This window comes from Daldinia decipiens, assembly GCF_022478715.1.
Source record: "Daldinia decipiens strain CBS 113046 unplaced genomic scaffold F4813scaffold_44, whole genome shotgun sequence".
NCBI classification, from domain to species: Eukaryota; Fungi; Ascomycota; class Sordariomycetes; order Xylariales; family Hypoxylaceae; genus Daldinia; species Daldinia decipiens.
The window spans coordinates 1-17891 of NW_026054587.1; the positions used below are offsets into that span (position 1 = coordinate 1).

At 45.2% G+C, this 17891-nt stretch overlaps 5 protein-coding genes across 5 annotated transcripts; 2 read left to right on the forward strand and 3 right to left on the reverse strand.

The window, feature by feature from the left end:
• The first annotated feature begins 2457 nt into the window (after positions 1-2457).
• Positions 2458-4164, forward strand: F4813DRAFT_246705 (uncharacterized protein). Its single transcript, XM_049240091.1, has 2 exons — positions 2458-3586; positions 3766-4164. Exons 1-2 carry the CDS (start codon positions 2702-2704, stop codon positions 4048-4050), a joined length of 1170 nt encoding a protein of 389 aa, XP_049095605.1. The 5' UTR covers positions 2458-2701; the 3' UTR covers positions 4051-4164.
• F4813DRAFT_246710 (vacuolar protein sorting-associated protein 11) lies at positions 4164-7630 on the reverse strand. The gene is made up of 7 exons (XM_049240092.1): positions 7498-7630; positions 7184-7435; positions 7012-7131; positions 6316-6957; positions 6032-6265; positions 5651-5986; positions 4164-5603 (listed from the first exon to the last, which is right to left on the reverse strand). The coding sequence occupies exons 1-7, from the start codon at positions 7510-7512 to the stop codon at positions 4278-4280; spliced, it is 2925 nt and encodes a 974-aa protein (XP_049095606.1). The 5' UTR covers positions 7513-7630; the 3' UTR covers positions 4164-4277.
• Positions 7631-7851: 221 nt separating this feature from the next.
• On the reverse strand, positions 7852-11146 carry F4813DRAFT_373554 (uncharacterized protein). Its single transcript, XM_049244829.1, has one exon. The coding sequence runs from the start codon at positions 10932-10934 to the stop codon at positions 7971-7973; it is 2964 nt and encodes a 987-aa protein (XP_049095607.1). The 5' UTR covers positions 10935-11146; the 3' UTR covers positions 7852-7970.
• Positions 11147-11348: 202 nt separating this feature from the next.
• On the forward strand, positions 11349-13734 carry F4813DRAFT_373555 (uncharacterized protein). Its single transcript, XM_049244830.1, has 2 exons — positions 11349-11978; positions 12151-13734. The coding sequence occupies exons 1-2, from the start codon at positions 11945-11947 to the stop codon at positions 13371-13373; spliced, it is 1257 nt and encodes a 418-aa protein (XP_049095608.1). The 5' UTR covers positions 11349-11944; the 3' UTR covers positions 13374-13734.
• On the reverse strand, positions 13735-15919 carry F4813DRAFT_373556 (carbon-nitrogen hydrolase). The gene is made up of 4 exons (XM_049244831.1): positions 15360-15919; positions 14851-15055; positions 14161-14722; positions 13735-14075 (listed from the first exon to the last, which is right to left on the reverse strand). The coding sequence occupies exons 1-4, from the start codon at positions 15867-15869 to the stop codon at positions 14015-14017; spliced, it is 1338 nt and encodes a 445-aa protein (XP_049095609.1). The 5' UTR covers positions 15870-15919; the 3' UTR covers positions 13735-14014.
• Positions 15920-17891: the final 1972 nt, after the last annotated feature.

Sequence of the window (17891 nt, forward strand, 5' to 3'; positions counted from 1 at the left end):
GGAATGACTTGTATTAAAAGTGGATGATACTATGTAAAATAGGTGTGTGCGACCATAAATGGTACTTATACTAAGAATATGATCACATGATCAGGATCAAGGTCACCTGATACACCAGCACCAGTTCAATATAAATTATTTAATAGCGGTTTAAAGGGTTTAAATATATTTTTTATAATTAAGGAAAAAAATTATATTTAATTAGTTTTATATTTAAGGTTATATTTTAAGTTATATCTTTATTATTTTATAAAAGGTATAAATAGTTTTTATTAAGTTAATAAAAGAGGGGAAAAAAGGTTGGGTAATGTTTAAATACCGTTTTAATTATTTTATTAAAATTATATAAATTATTGTAAATAATTTGGTATAATTTACGGTAATAGGTTTAGGTTAAGTGTATAAAAGGGGAGAAAAAGGATATATATTAAAAGCGGTAGTTAATTAAAAGGTTAAAAAATAAATTTTAATTATTAAATTAATGGTAAAATATTAAAAATTAATAAGGATTAATTAAAGATAAAAGGTAGTATTTATTTTAATTATAAAATAAATAATATATATTATAAGTTGGAAAAAGATGGGGCTTAAAGCGTAATATTTTATATTAAGATTTACTTTATAAGTATAATTATATATATTAATATTTATAGGTTAAAAATTATTTAATATTATTATATTAACGTTTATAATTATGTAAATGCGTGTGTAATAAAGTATATCGATTTTTTTTTAATTTTATAAACTAAAACTTTTTATATTAATATATTAAGCTATTTTATTTTTATTATTTTTAATTTAATAATATTTTATATAAATAAATTATGTAATAATATAAAATTAATAAATATTTTTATATAATTAATGTTATATCTTTTTATATAAATATTTTTTTATATTAATATATTTTATAATATTAATTATAATTATTTTAATAATGTTTTAAAATTATTTATTATAAATCTTTTAAATTATTTTTAATATTTAATTATTATTTTTTTAATTAAATATATATATAATATTTTATTATTAATAATTTTAAAGTTTATTAATATAAAAAATATTTATATTATTTTTTATTCGAATATAATTATTTAAAGGTTGATTTTTTCTTATTATATTATTATATAGTTAAATATTATATTAAGTATAAATATTTAATTAAGGAAATAACTTAAGAGTTTATATAATTTGTTTATATTTTTTTACTTAATAAGATTATATATGGTATAAATTTACGTTTACGTTAAGCTTTTTACTTATATTTTTTAAGATATAATAAGAAAAATTAATAATATAAATAATGATAATTTTATAAATAAAGGGTTTAAATTGTAATAATTTATTAAAGATGTAAACGGATTGTATAAAAAGGTAAAATTATAACCTATTATAAATTACGGGAGTAATGTGAAGAAAGGTATTAATATTATTTATATTATTATAGTAAAAATTTTTAAATTAAAGTAATAATAACTTTTTTAATTTTATTAATTTATATTACTATTATTTAATAACATTAATTAGTATTAATAAATATATACATAATAAAAATAATAATAAAAACAATAGTAAATAAATTAATAGTGTTAAGATTGATATATTAAAATGTTTAAAAAAAGAAGAATCTATTTGAAACTAGCTAAGTATAGCATGTTCTTATATTCCAATAATAGTGGATACTCGACCCCTTTTACCCAGTAAAATCGGGTATTTTATCTCTTCCTTCCTTATCGGCGATAAGGGCACCTTATCATCAGTAAGGTGCCTTTATGTCAATGTCACACAACCATCACTGACTGTTCAAGGAAATCGTATTATTTTATCCTGCTATATTTTGTAATCCGGATTTAGAGGCGGAATATGTCTCCTAGCCTCGTGTCGTCCCATCTGCGACATCAGCGCATCCATAACAACTAGAGACGCTATGACCTCAACGATGGCATCGCCCTCGGTATCACGCAAGGGTCGTGTCTCCCTTTGGCTTCCGGCACGCCTTCGGACTTACCGTCGTAAGTAGATAGGCGTTCCAGCCCGTCCGGCACCGGTGTCTGGGCTGGTAGGGGTTCCTGGTGCCCTGATAAAGGGGACGTTGCGGATAGATCCCGGTACCTTGCAACCGCCGAAGCTGGAGTCGATCTCAAAGCCTTTGGTCGCTGAAGACTACTAAGCCAGCCGGAGTTCCAAGTATAATACCAAACCCAGTACCGCATTGTATGGCTACTCGATCTTTCTCATTCCGGAGAGTTATGATATTGCTCTAACCCGGGCGGCTCCGGTTCATCTGGGGTTGAAATATGTCAGAGACAAGATTTAATTTTCGAGGTCTTACGATGGCGGGGGTTTTGCATCTCCGATTCGAGCCCCGCGATTGTTATCGATAAAGACCATAGCTTCCCTATGTACCTCTTTCCAAAAGTTTAATGTGGGGTAATACGTATCTACCTAGGTACAATACAAGCAGCTGCAGGGTCCCGGGACGACAGGGTTGTAACTGTACCTAACTTCGTCATATGCACGACTGCCGATATCAAATCTCATCTTATCATAATGATTCAACTAAAAATCTCACCAACTCATATCATTAAACAAGATGAAATAAAACAAAATGAGACAAAAGAAAATAAAATAAAATTGTATGAGATGAGATGAGATGAGGTGACAGCAGCTTCAGCATCTTTCCCTAATCCCAACCTTCCATATGGCTCTCCGACGCTGTCTTCTCAACACTTTCAGCAGGCCGCGTATAAGACCCTATATCCCCTTATCCTCACGTCGTCTCTTCAGCGCGGAAGCCGTCTCACATCCCGCCAATCGAGTCCAAGTGTACATCTCGCGGGCGACGGACCCCTATCTCAACCTTTCCATCGAGCACTTCTTACTGCAGAAGTCGCCTCCGGAGTCCGTCGTCTTATTCCTGTACACAAACCGTCCCTGTATTGTCGTCGGCCGCAACCAAAATCCATGGGTCGAGGTTAACTTGGGACCTGTTGGTCCGGGGAGGAGCAAAGTCGTTGACGAGAACGGCGGTAATGAAGGCTCGGTGCTTCTCGTGCGCCGGCGCTCTGGCGGCGGTACCGTCTTCCACGACTCAGGCAACGTGAACTACAGCGTAATCTGCCCGCCGGCCTCCTTCGATCGGAACAAACATGCCTTCATGGTTGTGCAAGCGCTGCGATCTCTCGGCGTATCTGGGTCTCGTGTCAATGAGCGGCACGATATAGTGCTAGACGTCCCGGGGCAGAAACAGACGCAAGCGTTCAAGATCTCGGGCTCAGCTTACAAGCTGACGCGCCTACGCTCTCTTCACCACGGCACGTGCCTCCTACAGTCGCCTAACCTACCGCTTGTAGGGCCGCTCCTACGTTCCCCTGCAGCCCCCTTTATTAAAGCGCGAGGTGTCGAAAGCGTGCGCAGTCCAATCCGCAACGTAGGGGTTCAGGATACAGCCGCTTTCGAGGAGGCCGTCGTTGCCGAGTTCGGTGCTATGTACGGGAATGTTGACCCCGAGATGATTTCGGCATTAGACGCCGAGGAGGTTTTGGATAGCGTTCCGGCTATCGCAAAAGGGTACGCTGAGCTCAAGGTATGTGTTTGTTTTCCTCCAACATTTTCTTTATATTTATACCTGCAAAGTAAGAGTAAAAGAAAAGGGGTCCTAGTAGAAATTATGAATCATCTCACCCCCTTATCCCCCGATGTCCAAAGATGAAAATCAACGAATGAGAAATGAGAAATTAACAAACCCCCTAACTCTCAAAACAGTCCCTAGATTGGATATTCACGCAAACACCACAATTCACCTTCTCCACGCACCCAACAGAAGACGACCCTCGTCCCAGGCCGTCTTTACCAGACGACCTCCCCCCAGATTTTCGCGCAGCCATGACAGTCCGCCACGGACAGATCACCGAGGTCTCCGGACAAGACCTCGCAGCGTCCCTTGAATCGGCATACCTCCATCAAATAACCGACTGGCGGTCCAAAGTCGACAGCGAGCCGGTTGGAAGATGGCTTAACAACTTATTCGGGGTTATAGACAAAAACTAGGTTTCTAACTACGTACTCGGGATAGTAACCCTACGTCTGCATTGACTAGGCGATGTCATATAACCTAGCTACACAGTTAGCCCTGTATATAAGGTATATTATACCGATGCATATAGACATGTATATAGAAAAGCGCCCGACATACGTAGGCGCGATACCCCAGCTTCCTAGGATATAATCTTTAAACGCACATACACAAACTTCATTCAATTCAATCCACCACAACGCTACTCCGCCGTCCCAGCACCCATAACCCCCTGCCCAAACCACTGCGCAACAGTCTTGAACCGATCATCCCCCTTCTCCAGCGCGTCGCGGAACAAATCGTGTCTATCCGCGCGCTCGCCCTGGCTACGCTTCATAGCGCGCACGGCCGCGTTGTTCGCCGCGCAGACGGGGCACTCGACGTCCCCGCCGTCGTCGCCCTGCTGTTTGAGGCAGCGCTGGTGGAAGCTGTGCTTGCACAGGAAGTGCACAGCCGGCAGCTCGAGGGGTCCGCCGCACCCGGGGCATCGCTGCGCCTGGAACACGGCCGGCTTAGTGCCGAGCTCCGCCATCTCGGCCCGCTTGGCTTCTGTCTCCTTGCGGAACGACTTTATCTGCCGCCTGTTAGACGCGATCTCGCGGCGTTCGCGCGAGATCGTTTCTCGCAGGTATGGCTTGATCATGCCCATGGTCGCGACGGCGTTCGTGCCCAGCGTCTGGATAACTTGCAGGGGCGCCATCAAGCCGTCGTGATCGATCTTATTGAGCACGTTGGCTAGCTCTTCTGGTCCGGCTTCCTCCAAGATCCGTCTGTCTGATGTGAAGTATGCTAGTGCCGCGGGATAGAGTTGCGGCTCTTCGGGTCCGTACTTGCGGAGGGCTTTGATAGCGCCCCGTGTATCCTTCGCGGAAGTGTAGGAGCGGAAGATGTCGAACAATAAACCGGACTGCTCTTTGACTAGAGTTGTGCCGTCCCGGAAGTCTGAGAGGTGAGATAGTAGGAGAACGTTTGAGTTCTCGATAGGGACTTCACGCCCTTCGATGAGTTTCTTCGCCTTAAGCTCCCATTCTTCTCTCTGCATCCCTTTCCTCTCGCTTGCTTTATGAAGATACATCTCAAATAGAGTTGTATAGATATCTACTTTGTCTGATTCCTTGAGAGAATCATCCTTAAGGCAGGCTTCGAGGAAGATGATAAACTCGTCTGAGTGGTCGATAAAAGACGAAAATGCGGTTCGGGGAGGGGGTGGGGTATACTTTGGCTCAGTGTTCGTTTCGTTATCTATTACAGCGCCTGCGTCGCTGACAGTTGCTTGTGATCCCTGCCCGGTAGGTGTAGGGACTGTAGAGGTGTTCATATAGGGGAGCGGAAGTAGGCTAGTTAGGTTCTGCACGGCTATTGCGGCTCCAGCTGCTAATCCGCCGCTTGAAATTGTTTGTGTTTCTTCTGGTACTGGATGAACCTTGGGCTTATATTTTCCTGTATAGTAGTCGATAAAGAGGTCGGTAGTATCACTCGGGCAGTTCTCTAGGAGTACTCTGGCGTACTTCATTAATGATGGGTATGCCTATTCAATATTAGCATCCTAGTTCCATCAAATACCAATCCACATACCGTTTCAGCATCTAGATGCCATATAAAATCAAGCGCTTCGGCATAATTCTTGGAGTCCTCAATAAGAATATCCACTACAAGGTCATTTTCGCCATGTTTGGTAGCAAGGTAGGCGGCCTGGTCAAAGTATCCACCTTGCCTACACATGTTTATAGCCGTGTCCAGGTCAAATTTCAAATCTCCCTCAGATTTGATAAACTTCTCTAGCTTCTCAACGTCCTTCAACTTAGCATAACAGTTTAGTAACAAAGTTGTATGATCCGCGGTAGCTTTGTGATGTTCGTGAAGCTGTTCGAGATATTCGATCAGGTTATGTATTCTTTGCGTATCGAGGAACTATTCCTGTCAGAGAAATCCTAGAGTTTCAAGCTAAACACTTACCTTTCGGATGACTTGCGAAGGCTCGGTGTTATCAATTGCCTTGATATACTGAGACATGGCGCTGTCATAGTCTCCTTTCTGGTATAGATGGTCGCCGTATTTCCGGTATATGACATTTTGTTGTTGAGGTTCCATGCCGGACTTCTGCGCAAGGTTGATAGCAAGCGGGAATAGGTTTCGCTGGTATAATAATTCGAGTCTTTGCTGTAACGACTTCTCATGGTAGCGGGTAACCTGGTCTTGGTGAGTACATGCTCGATCGAACGAAGGTCAGTATGCCTCACCTTTCCATCCTGAGTTAAAATGAATAGATCTCCCCATATTTTAAAAATAGCCTTAACTTCAGATATAAGTGACTCGGAATGTGCGACTATTTGAAGCATTGGGTCCACCATTGTAAACCTAGCAGCGTGGAAGAGGGCGTCTGCATTTGATCCTCCAAAACGCCTCCCTATACTATCAGAGGCTCCGCTGCTAGAAACCGGGGGCGGCGAAACAAGGGCAACATAGTCTTGGAAAGTTGAGACTAGGCTCGTGGTCCCGTCGTTAGCAAAGCAAAGCCCCCTTCCCTCTGATGTGTAATAGTATACCGCATCTTCCCGGACTACGATGATATCTCCGCTCTTGCTATTCGCTGTCATACACCCGGCAGCACACCCGGCATCCTCAATCGTCCTCGGAGGTTGCCCTTGTCCTTTGCCAGATATAACTAGCTTTAGAAGCTTGGACGTCGTTGCGACAAATAGTGTTGTGAGCTTTGGATCGGCCACAAACTCGACTCCCGTGATAGGTTCCTCCGACTCGTAAACGATTCGTTGTTTTGTACCTCGGTCGTGGATTAGGTCGCCTCGTATTACTGTGACTGCACCGTTTGCAAATCCTACGGCGAGCTGAGAGAGGTCATCAAGAGCAGTGAATGACGATATCTATAACATTTAGTTAGCTTACGAATATTCATATTAATTTCTAACTGTGCTCACAGGGAATTGCTTCCGCCCATTGTTTATGTTCAATGTACTCAAACAGGTGGGCAGGCCTGTCTTCTTCACGGGCTTATCCAGAGCCCAGACTTTCAGTACAGGTTCATTACTCAGATCTTCCTACTTCTTATTAGTTCCGTTTAAAATTGTAAGGCCATGCCATATATCTTACAGAGATTGTAACCAGCAGGCTCGTTCCCTCGACCTGGCGCATATGGGTAATGCGACCGGTGTCGTGTGCCTGGAAGCTCCGGACGATCTTCCAACTGGGCCCGATAATGCGCACATAGCCGTTATCGCTTCCGAAGAATAAACTATCGGATCCGGAGCATACGCTTGATACCTCGTTGTTCTCGAAGAATGAACGTGCTTCGTCGTCGCCGAGCTTGACCTGGCTCACTTCGAAGAAGTCGAATGCTTTCCACTTGGGGCAGGTTAGTTAAATAGAATTGGGGACAATAAAGGGTTCATGGTCTGATAACTCACCAGAAGCAAAGCCATAGTGGGTGCTCAAATGCTTGCGACAATTAACTGGGCGGCATTAGTTCTGGTTTGCTCATCCTTGCTCGAAAGTTGGTGATACTAAGAAGATTGCCTGACAGCTGGGAACGTCACCGCGAAGCTCTAAGATCAATGGGACGGGAGCTGCTTTATCGATACCTGGGTACCGAGGTACTTCGACAACCTCGATACATATATGTACCTATGTATATGGGGTACATACATGGATGGGTACTTGGAATTTAAAGGCAAAGTGTGGCGGTGCTTGAATCACTTTAATGGATGGATGCACATACTACATGTACCTATGTATGTAGAACCTTTAGTGCACGTGGGATGTTACTCTTAAGACTTATATAAAATATACCTAATATTAACCTAGAATCTCTTGGGTATCTCTATCTATAGCATATATATCAAAATACTCTTCCAAATAAGTCGTTTAATTATACAAACCTTCATCCACTACTCATATTTGCTTTCCACTTCTTAAACTGTTCCCCAAATCCACCCGTAGGATTCTCTACATCTACCGCGCTCGTGGGAATTCTACTTAAATCAACCAGCGGCACCATTGATGGCCGTCCATGGGCACACTGGAAAGGTAGAGTACAGTCTGCCAACCGCCTTATCAAATCGACACATTCCTCATGAGAAAGAGCGTCGTTGAACATAATAGAACTCCGACACGCTCGAGAGTTGATCATTTCTATAATGCCGTTGGGACACCCGTGAAACCGAGCCAGCCAATGCAGACCAGCAGAGCTATTACCAGCTCCCTGAGTATCCTCTACCCTCCTTTGCTGAGAAGCACTGTGTCCGTGTTCGTCGAGCTTCCATGTCTCTTTCCTCAGTAACTCGATAAGCAACCGAGGCTCTGAGCGACATCTTTCAGCTATGCTGGGCGGTAGGCCGAGAATTTTAAGTTTATATTTCCCCTTGCTGTCAAGCTTTGATTTTAGCACCGGGGTGACTTGAAACACGACTCCCCATTGTTTGAAGTACTCGACAGACTGCTCAAATTGATGACCATCCCGAAGGGAAACATCAAATACGATAGGCTTCTCTAAAAGCTCGGCCTGGGCATGAATCGACCGCTGGTGCTGTCCTGTGACTCCGTCTTGTGTATCTTCTACAACCATGAAGTAATCCTTCATAAGGGATTCGACCCGACACCGCTCATCTGCAGCATGCTGATCAATCATGACAAGCAATGAGGTACCTCCTTTTTTGCCTATACCTAGATCGGGAGGCGGTGGAGGTAAAGGAATTTTAACAAGTATAAACTTCCGATCGACCTGCGATATTACAGCAGCATTCCGTAGACTATCTTTAGACAGTCGGCCTTCCATACTATGAGAAGTAGTTTGTAAGGATTCCAACGATCTAGAGTTACATCCATGGCAACAATCCTCTGCCGTCTTTGTTGCTAGAGCTAATGCTTTTTCTTCATCAAAAGCAATTGGAATCGGTGGCTCATGTAACTTGAAAACCGGGTTATCCCAGGATGATAAGAGATCACATAGCCACTCGCTTCTCAAATCGCTAGGGACTGGCTTGGTGTTTGTACGAAGCTTCTTTCTTGAAGGCAGGTGATAGGTCTCATTCAGTACGTCGGGTCCCCCAATTCCAGGTCTTAGGGGCCGAATCACTGAGCCAGTGCGGGTATCGACGACGAAGGTATCCTTGGTGGCTGGATTGGTCCACAAAATCTCTTTGCCTTCTCGTAACTGAGATTCTTCTCTGTCAAAACTCTCTTCTTTAGGTGCAAGCTTCTGGCTGCCTGTACCAGGCGCATCCAATTCTACGTCAGGGAAAGGGATACGGACAAGCGTGCCATCCGAAGCAACTAATCGTGTATCTGAAATATTATTGCTGTCTTCTAAGTGTGAACTGTGACTATGACCGCATTCTATAGCAGACTGACCCAGAGTTTTGTCGTGTAAGTGTGCGTACTGAGGCTGCCCTGATTTAATACGAGTCCAGGAATCGAACGGAGATGAAGGCCGCAAACCGGAATTTTTAGAAGAAAGATTAAGCCGAGTACTGGCCAAATCTCCGGTAGATGATAGATGATTTATAGATGCTTTAGCACTAGTTGCTCGAGATTCGACTTTTGGGGTGGCACTTCTAGACAATGATTGGCTGCGTACGTCCTGAGAATTGGAACGCTTAGATGATGTGATCCCACGAGGTCTAGAATACCTTGGGCGAAAGTGATGAGCTTGAAGAAATTCGTAGATAACCGCGGATAGGACATCAGTTATTGTTTTTAGGCTCTCGTGGCGTTCATCTAGGATCTCCTCCACGTCATATTGAGCGAGCTGAGAGACTTGTCCAAGTGTAATCTTGATATAGAACATGGGCCATCGGTCAACCCCTTTTCTACCCCTGAGTTCCTGATTTGTGTATCCATCTGGTTTGAATCGGTGGTCGTTGACTCTCCTATTTTGCTCACTCTCACTAAGATTGTCACCCTCCTCTTCTACCCCGAAGCTTGAGTTCGTAAATAACCTATTAATTTCTTCATAGAGGACGTTTGGCCCATGGTCATTAAAGACGGGTCGTACACCTATGCTAATAAATTGTATCTGTCGAGAGGCTATGGGAACAAGCGATATCGCACCTACAACCGAGATTGCGCCCGCCGATGCCTTCAGTGGCACCCACAGATCCCGAGAGCGATCATCAGATAGCTGGGCTTGGAATAATGTCCTCGAAACACGGGTGGTAAGGTTAAGGACGTCATGTTTTTTGTCTTGAGAACTCGAGGATTCTTCGGGGGTGCGGATTGTAAAACTACGCCGATCGACGGAATCGCGAAGTGATATGGAAACCTGGCCTGGCCAAGCGAGTAGCAGCGCCACGAGGGCACGTTTAAGTGACTCCCAATCCTTGGCGTTAGCACCTTTTTCAGCATCAATCGCCCTCTGCTTAACTCTCACCGGCATAGACCCGAAGAGATCTCGAACGGTCGTCCGAGTTCCATGAGGAAAGCTTAACAACCTCTGTTCTGGCAACGAAGGGGTATGCCTCGCTAAGATTTCGGCGTTATGAATTTTAATTGAATTATGAGAGTGATAGCCATGATGATGAGACGTTATTGTCAACAACGACAATGCAGCTATAGAAGATAAGAAAGAGCCGTGTCGACCATGAGTATCGCTACGAGGGGGGAATTTAGACGTATAATGAAGTTTGCCGAGGCCACCAGTAGGCTTGAACTCTCCTGGAGGGATTCCTAAGCCATTATCCTCGACGGAGCAATTACCTCGAATATAGTCGATAGAAACTATGATTTTAGTAGCTTCTGCATCGAGAGAATTATTTACCAAGCCACAGACAACACTGTTAAGCGAAGTTATGGTGGTAGATGACTTGATCTGTGCAATGACATGCTCCGGCAACTGCTGGATAGACATTGCTGAGCATCGATATGTTGCTCATCTCTCATCTTCGTAGTCGACCGGTGATATTCTGTATGAGAGGTGGGAATCTAGCCTTATCCATCGAAATAGCCAGAGCGAATATGTAAATGCTAAGGCTGGGCTGCGTATTTTACGACATCATATAAGTGAAGCGAAGTAAAATAGGTAAGTGAAGTATAAATTGGAAGTAACTGTGGCTGGCTAATGATGTTATGTTACCTGAATTAGGTAATGTTCTACCTGTAAGCACCCTTAAGCTTTTAGCGTGTTTAGCGTGTAGGCAGATAGGTGGAGAAATAGCATCAGCCTCGAAAAGTGGGATTCAAAGCAAGGGGGATATTTCTGGAAGGCTCATTTCGGAGCGTTATAATTGGACAGAGTTGTCGATAACAGATTTCGGAGACATACCTAAAACTAAAACCCACCTGCATTCAGCCATACAGCCATAATATCCACATTTCCATATTTCCACATTTCCCATATCCCATATCCACAAAATATCCATTCCCCGTCGCACCTCATCACTGATGATGGTGTCTTAAAGAGAACCATTCTACCATTATTTCCATCCCTACAGACCCTAATACCGTCCTATTAGGTAGAAAATCTCGTCACATTGGGCCGCATCCCCCCTATTACCACAACATCAGAGCCCAATACGTTAGCCTATTTCCGAAAGAACGGGCATTTCGATATCTCAATAAAAGCCGTCACTCCATCTCTCCGTCTCTCCACCCTCAAAGTCCGAACGACAACAGACAGCAGACAGCAGACAGCAGACAACATCATAAGGTCTAGATCATTGTCGCATACCTGCCCAACTTTCCAACGACTTTGTGCGGGCCAACTATCATCAATTGGGAGTCATTGCGCCAACACCTCAGAAAATCACCGCGTTACCTTTCATTTGGCATTCTAGTCCGGGGAAACGTGCACCAAATCAAACCTTGACCTAAGACTATTTACAGTTTAATCGCCACCTTGCAACTCTGTCTAGCCCCCAGATGGCCATGACTGAGACATCTCCTCTCCCTACTGGTGAGTATTCCCTCTTCTCGGGTTCCTCTAAGGCATAGTTATAGACATATATCTCATCTCTTCTTTCACCCCCTCTCTTTTCCCACCTCCCACCTCTTTAGCCCTTCTATACATTTAATTCCTTAAGCTATGACGCAGCATTGTATCTCTAACATGTTATTCATCACGACAGATCGTCAAGAACGCTCAGGTCGCAGACGGCCTTTCACAACGTGGGTCAAGAAGCTAGCCAACTTCAAGAATGCCGCTTCCTCTACCGAGGGCGGTCGACATAACCATTCGAAACGAGATGCCGTCCCCAAGGGTTCCAAGAAACGACCCTCGAAGAATAACAACCCATACCCACAGTCTGGACGCATCGGCATCTCCATACCTACCCACCAGAGTGATCCATCTTTCTTGACCTCTCGCAGCGCTAGGATTTCTGATCCTTCTTTAGCCCCGGGAAGTCGTTCTTCTATGCGAACATCTACCGAAGAAACCGCGCCTCCCACCGCCGGTGCCCCCTCTGTAGCACATACCGTGTCCACCGACTACGAAGCCACCCAATCCCTCCATGCTCCTTCGCATATGGCATCCTCGGTAGCAGGCACGAGCCGCACTGCTGGTGGAGGTCTCGATTCTCGAAAAGGAGGAGATAGCACTTTCTCTTCCCCTGCACCCTCTGTACGGTCTCTAACGACTACTCTCACCACCATCCAGTCTATGGGACCAAATACCGCAGTCAACGGCCCGCCTCATGGAGGTCACTCGTCCAATCAAGGCAACCAAGGAAATTACCAGACTATCCAATTTACCCAACCTTTCCCCACCAATTCTCCCGCCTCCGCGATTCCTCCGTATCTTGCACCCCATTCGAACCCTGGCTATCCAACCACTTACAATACAGCCACCGCAAATAATCTTCTCACCGACAACGCGTCGATCCTCACGCTAGCTTCTTCTAGCAAGAGGCGCCGTCGAAGGTCTATGGACACCGACGCGTCGGTACGTGCTCTCGCGCCATCCTCCCTCTGGGGAGGGAGCCGCGAGTCCCTACCGCTCAGTGTCCTCAGTGCCAATATCGACGGCAGCGGTGGTCGCGATATATCGACTCCGGGTCTACACCAGTCGACCTCGCGAATTGCCGGGGCCAACGAACGTACGAGTATCTACTCTACAACTGGAATTACGCCCACTCTACCCGGCGAGCGCAATAGTTTTTATGCAAAGCAAAGCCTCACCGGGGACGCCGCCAGCGTCCGTAGCGGCCTCTTCAACCACAATCGTGCCGATAGCATTGGTGGAAGCGTTGGTGGCGTAAACAGCCCGCTTGCATCCCCGCGCGAGGCGGCGGAGAAGGGTGCCGTGGCTGAAGAGAATGACGAGAACCTTGTGACGAAGGACAAGGAGTAGAAGATATGGGTTGAGAAGCGCGAGCATCGAAGAAAGAGCTCATCTTGATAACAAGCGAGCCCTTTGTAGTGTAGCGATTTAGAAGAACTTCATCTCATTCAGCAGGTTACTGGCAGATTAGGTTAGACGGGTATGATAATGTTTCTTCTCGCGAATGCGATGATGTCCCACGACACGATTCCGCGGTGGGCGAGGATAGGGGAGTTCGTGCATTTTTGAGTCATTTTCCTATTTTTTTTTGCGTTTGGGGTGGCTTCGGGGTGGCTTCTGGGCTACGGAAGACATGCAGGCAGGCACCGGCTGGGATTGATGGCGAATTAGATACCCGTTACTGTACTACAAGTTGAATTTAGAACAAGATTGCGATTGAGCTGCTCTTATAAATACTATTAGTCTTGGCAGGATGCTTTATACAGGTGAGGTTAATTCGACTCGAACAACTCAAGTGAATGAATGAATGGCTGGTACTTGAAGAAAAGGGGGTGTAGGTACACGTATAACTTCCCAGCAGCCCGGATCTCAAAAAGATTTGCACAACTAGGCTAGACCACGCGATACCTTACATCGTACTACCTTCAACTGGATCATCGCTAGGATTCGAGAACGATATAGATTTAAAAGCATATTGAGGAAAAAGGAAACTAGTAGTATGGCAAGGGATCAAGATCCAAACCTGCCACGGAGAACTTGAAAGAGTCATTCCTAGAGTCCGTTGTTAGCTGAATATGCACCTAATAGCACTGCAGTCATAGTGTAGAAAAGGGGCAAGGGGGTGGGTATTCTATACCTTGAATAACTTCCCGCAGCATCCAAATCCAGCCTTCCACGGATGCAATCATCGAAATCGACGTCCGCGTAGATAATGCCCTCCTCGTCCTCCCATTGCGGGCCAGCGAGGACATCGCCGAAAGGAGAGATGATGCTGGATCCACCGCGAGAGACAAAGCTATTGCTTACTGCAGCAGGAGTTTTCACTAATGCTGGAGAATCGAGCTCAACCCGCGTCTCTTCCTCCTCTTCGACCACGGCGGAGGCCGTCAGGTCTCCTTCCGGAAGCGCGATCTCGTTGCCATCCTCGTCGAACACAGACTTTCTCCTGCCCTGGCTTGCCATCCTCGGTTTCCCAGGTGCACCCGGGGAGGTTGGAGATAGGGGCAGCGCGATCTCGAAGCCGTCTTCAGTCATAAACGAGTTCCGTCTTCCGGCCGCGCCTTTTTGGTGGTCGCTGTGAGTTGAAACTCTATGCTTGCGGTTACGCGTGGCTGCGGAGTCCGCGGCGGCATCTCCACGCACGCACATGTTGGAGCTGACGACGAAGCAGCGGCCCTCGAGGGCTACGGTGCGCATCACTGCATATACCAGCATTAGGTCTTCTATCATTTCATTCTAATACAATACTATAGGCGTATTCTTCGGAGCAATGACTCCCAGAAATGAATAACAACTCCGAGGTTAAAAAAGGGGGCAGGTCACTTACACGACAGCCAAGCGTCACGGTTATCTGCCGTAGGCGCGAGATATAGATTGACATTTTGGGCGTAGAGGCTCTGTCGTAGAAGAGGCATATAGTTCTCCCAGCAGATAGCGGCAGCTAGATTAATACGGACGCCGCGGATTGTGGTGCTCACTGCTTTGAGGGTCGCAGCCGATCCTTGCGCCCAGATAAGTCGTTCTGTGCCTGTCTGTCTGCTGTTAGCTAATTATGTCAGGTTTTGTTTTCTTATGGATGTTTCCTGATAGTATGTCTCCCATAGAATTCTCATCCTTGTAGAACTGTATGTGTATTCTGCTGAGACTGCAGCTGCTAATTGGATAATGATCCGGATTGAAATCCCAATGGGATTTCTCTTATGGAAACACCGGCAGTTCAACAAGTAAAGGTGGAAAATCTACAATACCTGACCTTGCCAACTATGACCTAGGTGGCTTCATATAACCTGCAAGGGCCATTGGCTAGTCACAGGAGGTAAGAAATATCATACTTACTGGCTGGACTTTTCTCCTTTTCCCGATAGCCCCTAGCTTAGGGCAAACATATATAACAGAGCAATACAAGCTACCCCCTGCCTTCTCTACGAGCCCCACCACGATGAAGACGCCCGTGTCCCTTGCGATTCGCTCGATTTCTTCTCTCGTCCCGTCACCCCTGTTCACCGGTCCCTGCGCATCGCCGGCTACTACAGCGTCAACACTCAACTGCCGTCTGACCCAAGCGTCACCGGCTCCGGCCCCGTCGCCAACAGTGTCTCCCAGGTCTACAGCATTCTTGAAGTAGCGCAGGTAATCGTCACGGCCCTCCGCAGTACGAGACCCTATCTTGCATCCAAAGTCTGAGCCCCGGGGATAGCCGCCGAGATAAGCTTCCGGGAGTAGTAGGATATCAGCTTTTTTAGCCGCGGCGCGTTGGGCGATGTGACGAAGCTGTGCGAGGGTCTCCTTGGTAGTCGCCTGCGTCCCTGGGGATGCAGTAGCAAGTCGGATCTTTGTGGAAGCCATGGTGACCTTAGGTACCTAACCTAGTGTAAATTTCGTAGCGTTCAGGATTATAGAGAGGCGTAATATAAGGCTAAATATATCCCGGTTGCCCTTGTCTTGCATGCGCCTGTATGAAGCTACCCCGCACCATCTCGTGATCTGGGGTGCATTAGTTCGTCGGCTACACTATGTACTGACGTTCTAACTTAGTCGAAGTTATCATTATCTCACGATAGACGCAAAGAAAACAATAAGAAAGTTATGCGCATAGTATCTATTAGATAGAATCCCCTTATAAGGCTTGTAGAAATTGATGGGAGTACCTATTTAGGATATTGTGCTTATGTATTTAACTGCGAAGATTAGAGATGAAATAGAGAAAGTGAAGGTAGGGGGGTTGAAGATGTAAAAGATATTATACTTTAGGTACATATGTAGGTAGGTATTATATACATATAAGGTTTCTAATACGGGGTGGCTTCCCTCAAGATATCATCTCTTTCCTAGAAGTTAGCTCCTACCAGGTAGTAGTTACCTTGGGGATACCCCCAGGCTTCCTTCCATATTACCAAAGTCAATCGAGGGCAGGTACCTAGGTAGCTAGCTAGTTAAAAACCACCTGTCGCTTTCCAAGATCTTGATCGTTTGCTTCTCTTTCAATAAAATTTCACATAACTACGAATATTCCACTCAACGACCAATCGTTCTTTCGGCCTTGGTCCTGTCCTGTCAGCTGTTCCATTCTGATCGAGAACCTCTACGCCAGCAACATTATTACGCCATCCCACAGACGACAGCGAGAACAAGTCGCGTTTCATTACCATGAGTGACACTATGAGTGACCAACCTGAGTCAGAGCCGCAGCCACCGCAGTTTCAACTTCTATTGGAGCAATGGCAAGATATGGTTGGTGCTATTCCAAGAGCCTACCAACTATTAGACCAAATTAAAGGCCGAATTCGCCTCCTGTTACGCAATACGAATTACATTTTCATAGGCCGCCAACACAGGAGACAACTTCTTGTGAGGATTAGTCGGATTCTTGATGGTTACCCGCGCTGTATGTCTAACAGGTTAGACTGGATTATCGCCCGACTTAATCAAATAGGAACCGTACTCCGTAGGTTTAATAACCCTCCCATTGACTAGGAATTTGAGTTGCGATATCCACAGGCGATGCCGCCTCCCGAGTTATCAATAGCCGATCAAAATGATATTGATACCAGGCGAACCCTCTCTATCATATTAGACACAATTGGCATCCACATTCACAAAGCAGAAGTCGAACTACGTGGGATGTATTCCTGTCTTGTGTGCCCCTGGTCTGAGCCACGGACTGAGTTGGAGCCACCGTTGGAGCTGCCTCTAGGTGCATTGGAGCCCATGAAAAATTTGATCGACAAGCTTGAAGATCATTTTCAAAAGGCAACATAGGAGATTGAGGACACTTGATTTGATGCCAGGTCTCCGCCCAAGAGCAACAGGATCCTATAGTATTCTCTGAAAGGACGTTAGTAAGGGTAGTCCGGGCGAAACGTATAAGAATCACTAAGGTTATATGTGAGATAGGAGAGACGGTGGACGCAATGCGTTTCTTATAGCGTTTACCCTAGCGAAACTTCACAATATGAGTAGATAAACTCCTGCAATGCGTATATGAGGTGTATTATCCCGCGTTAGCACTGGGGAAAACAAAGTACCCAAGTCTATAAACATCGTCGAATTTCAAGCGATAGAAACCGGAACACATTTGCGAGTCGAATTTATTCTAACAACTTGAAGAGAGTATTTAGCATAGCGATGCTTGCTTGAACGGACTTCGTATATCTGCTCATCCTTTTTACGAAACGTCATTACGCTTAGTAGTTTGCATACCTATCATTAGAAAAGTTGTGATTTCCCAATAAATGTTGTCTACAAAACACTCCCCCCTTTTTTTCAACCTGGGCCAGGTTTCCAAATCACTAACCTCATTTGTTCTACCTAATGTGACCTAACCATTCTTTTAGATAGCATCGTAATCTAGGATCAAAACCAATCGCC

Bases quoted from the DNA above. Each gene is read 5' to 3' on its own strand.
- F4813DRAFT_246705 (XM_049240091.1), top strand. From the start codon at position 2,702: ATGGCTCTCCGACGCTGTCTTCTCAACACTTTCAGCAGGCCGCGTATA. The intron at 3,587-3,765 runs GTATGTGTTTGT...CTCTCAAAACAG, and splicing joins AAGGGTACGCTGAGCTCAAG to TCCCTAGATTGGATATTCAC.
- F4813DRAFT_246710 (XM_049240092.1), bottom strand. The intron at 7,132-7,183 runs GTAAGATATATG...AATAAGAAGTAG, and splicing joins GCCTGCTGGTTACAATCTCT to GAAGATCTGAGTAATGAACC. The intron at 6,266-6,315 runs GTGAGGCATACT...CACCAAGACCAG, and splicing joins TTTTAACTCAGGATGGAAAG to GTTACCCGCTACCATGAGAA.
- F4813DRAFT_373555 (XM_049244830.1), top strand. From the start codon at position 11,945: ATGGCCATGACTGAGACATCTCCTCTCCCTACTG. The intron at 11,979-12,150 runs GTGAGTATTCCC...TCATCACGACAG, and splicing joins GACATCTCCTCTCCCTACTG to ATCGTCAAGAACGCTCAGGT.
- F4813DRAFT_373554 (XM_049244829.1), bottom strand. From the start codon at position 10,934: ATGTCTATCCAGCAGTTGCCGGAGCATGTCATTGCACAGATCAAGTCA.
- F4813DRAFT_373556 (XM_049244831.1), bottom strand. From the start codon at position 15,869: ATGGCTTCCACAAAGATCCGACTTGCTACTGCATCCCCAGGGACGCAG. The intron at 15,056-15,359 runs GTAAGTATGATA...AACAGCAGACAG, and splicing joins AAAGGAGAAAAGTCCAGCCA to ACAGGCACAGAACGACTTAT. The intron at 14,076-14,160 runs GTATAGAATACC...AACGGACTCTAG, and splicing joins GCTGCGGGAAGTTATTCAAG to GAATGACTCTTTCAAGTTCT.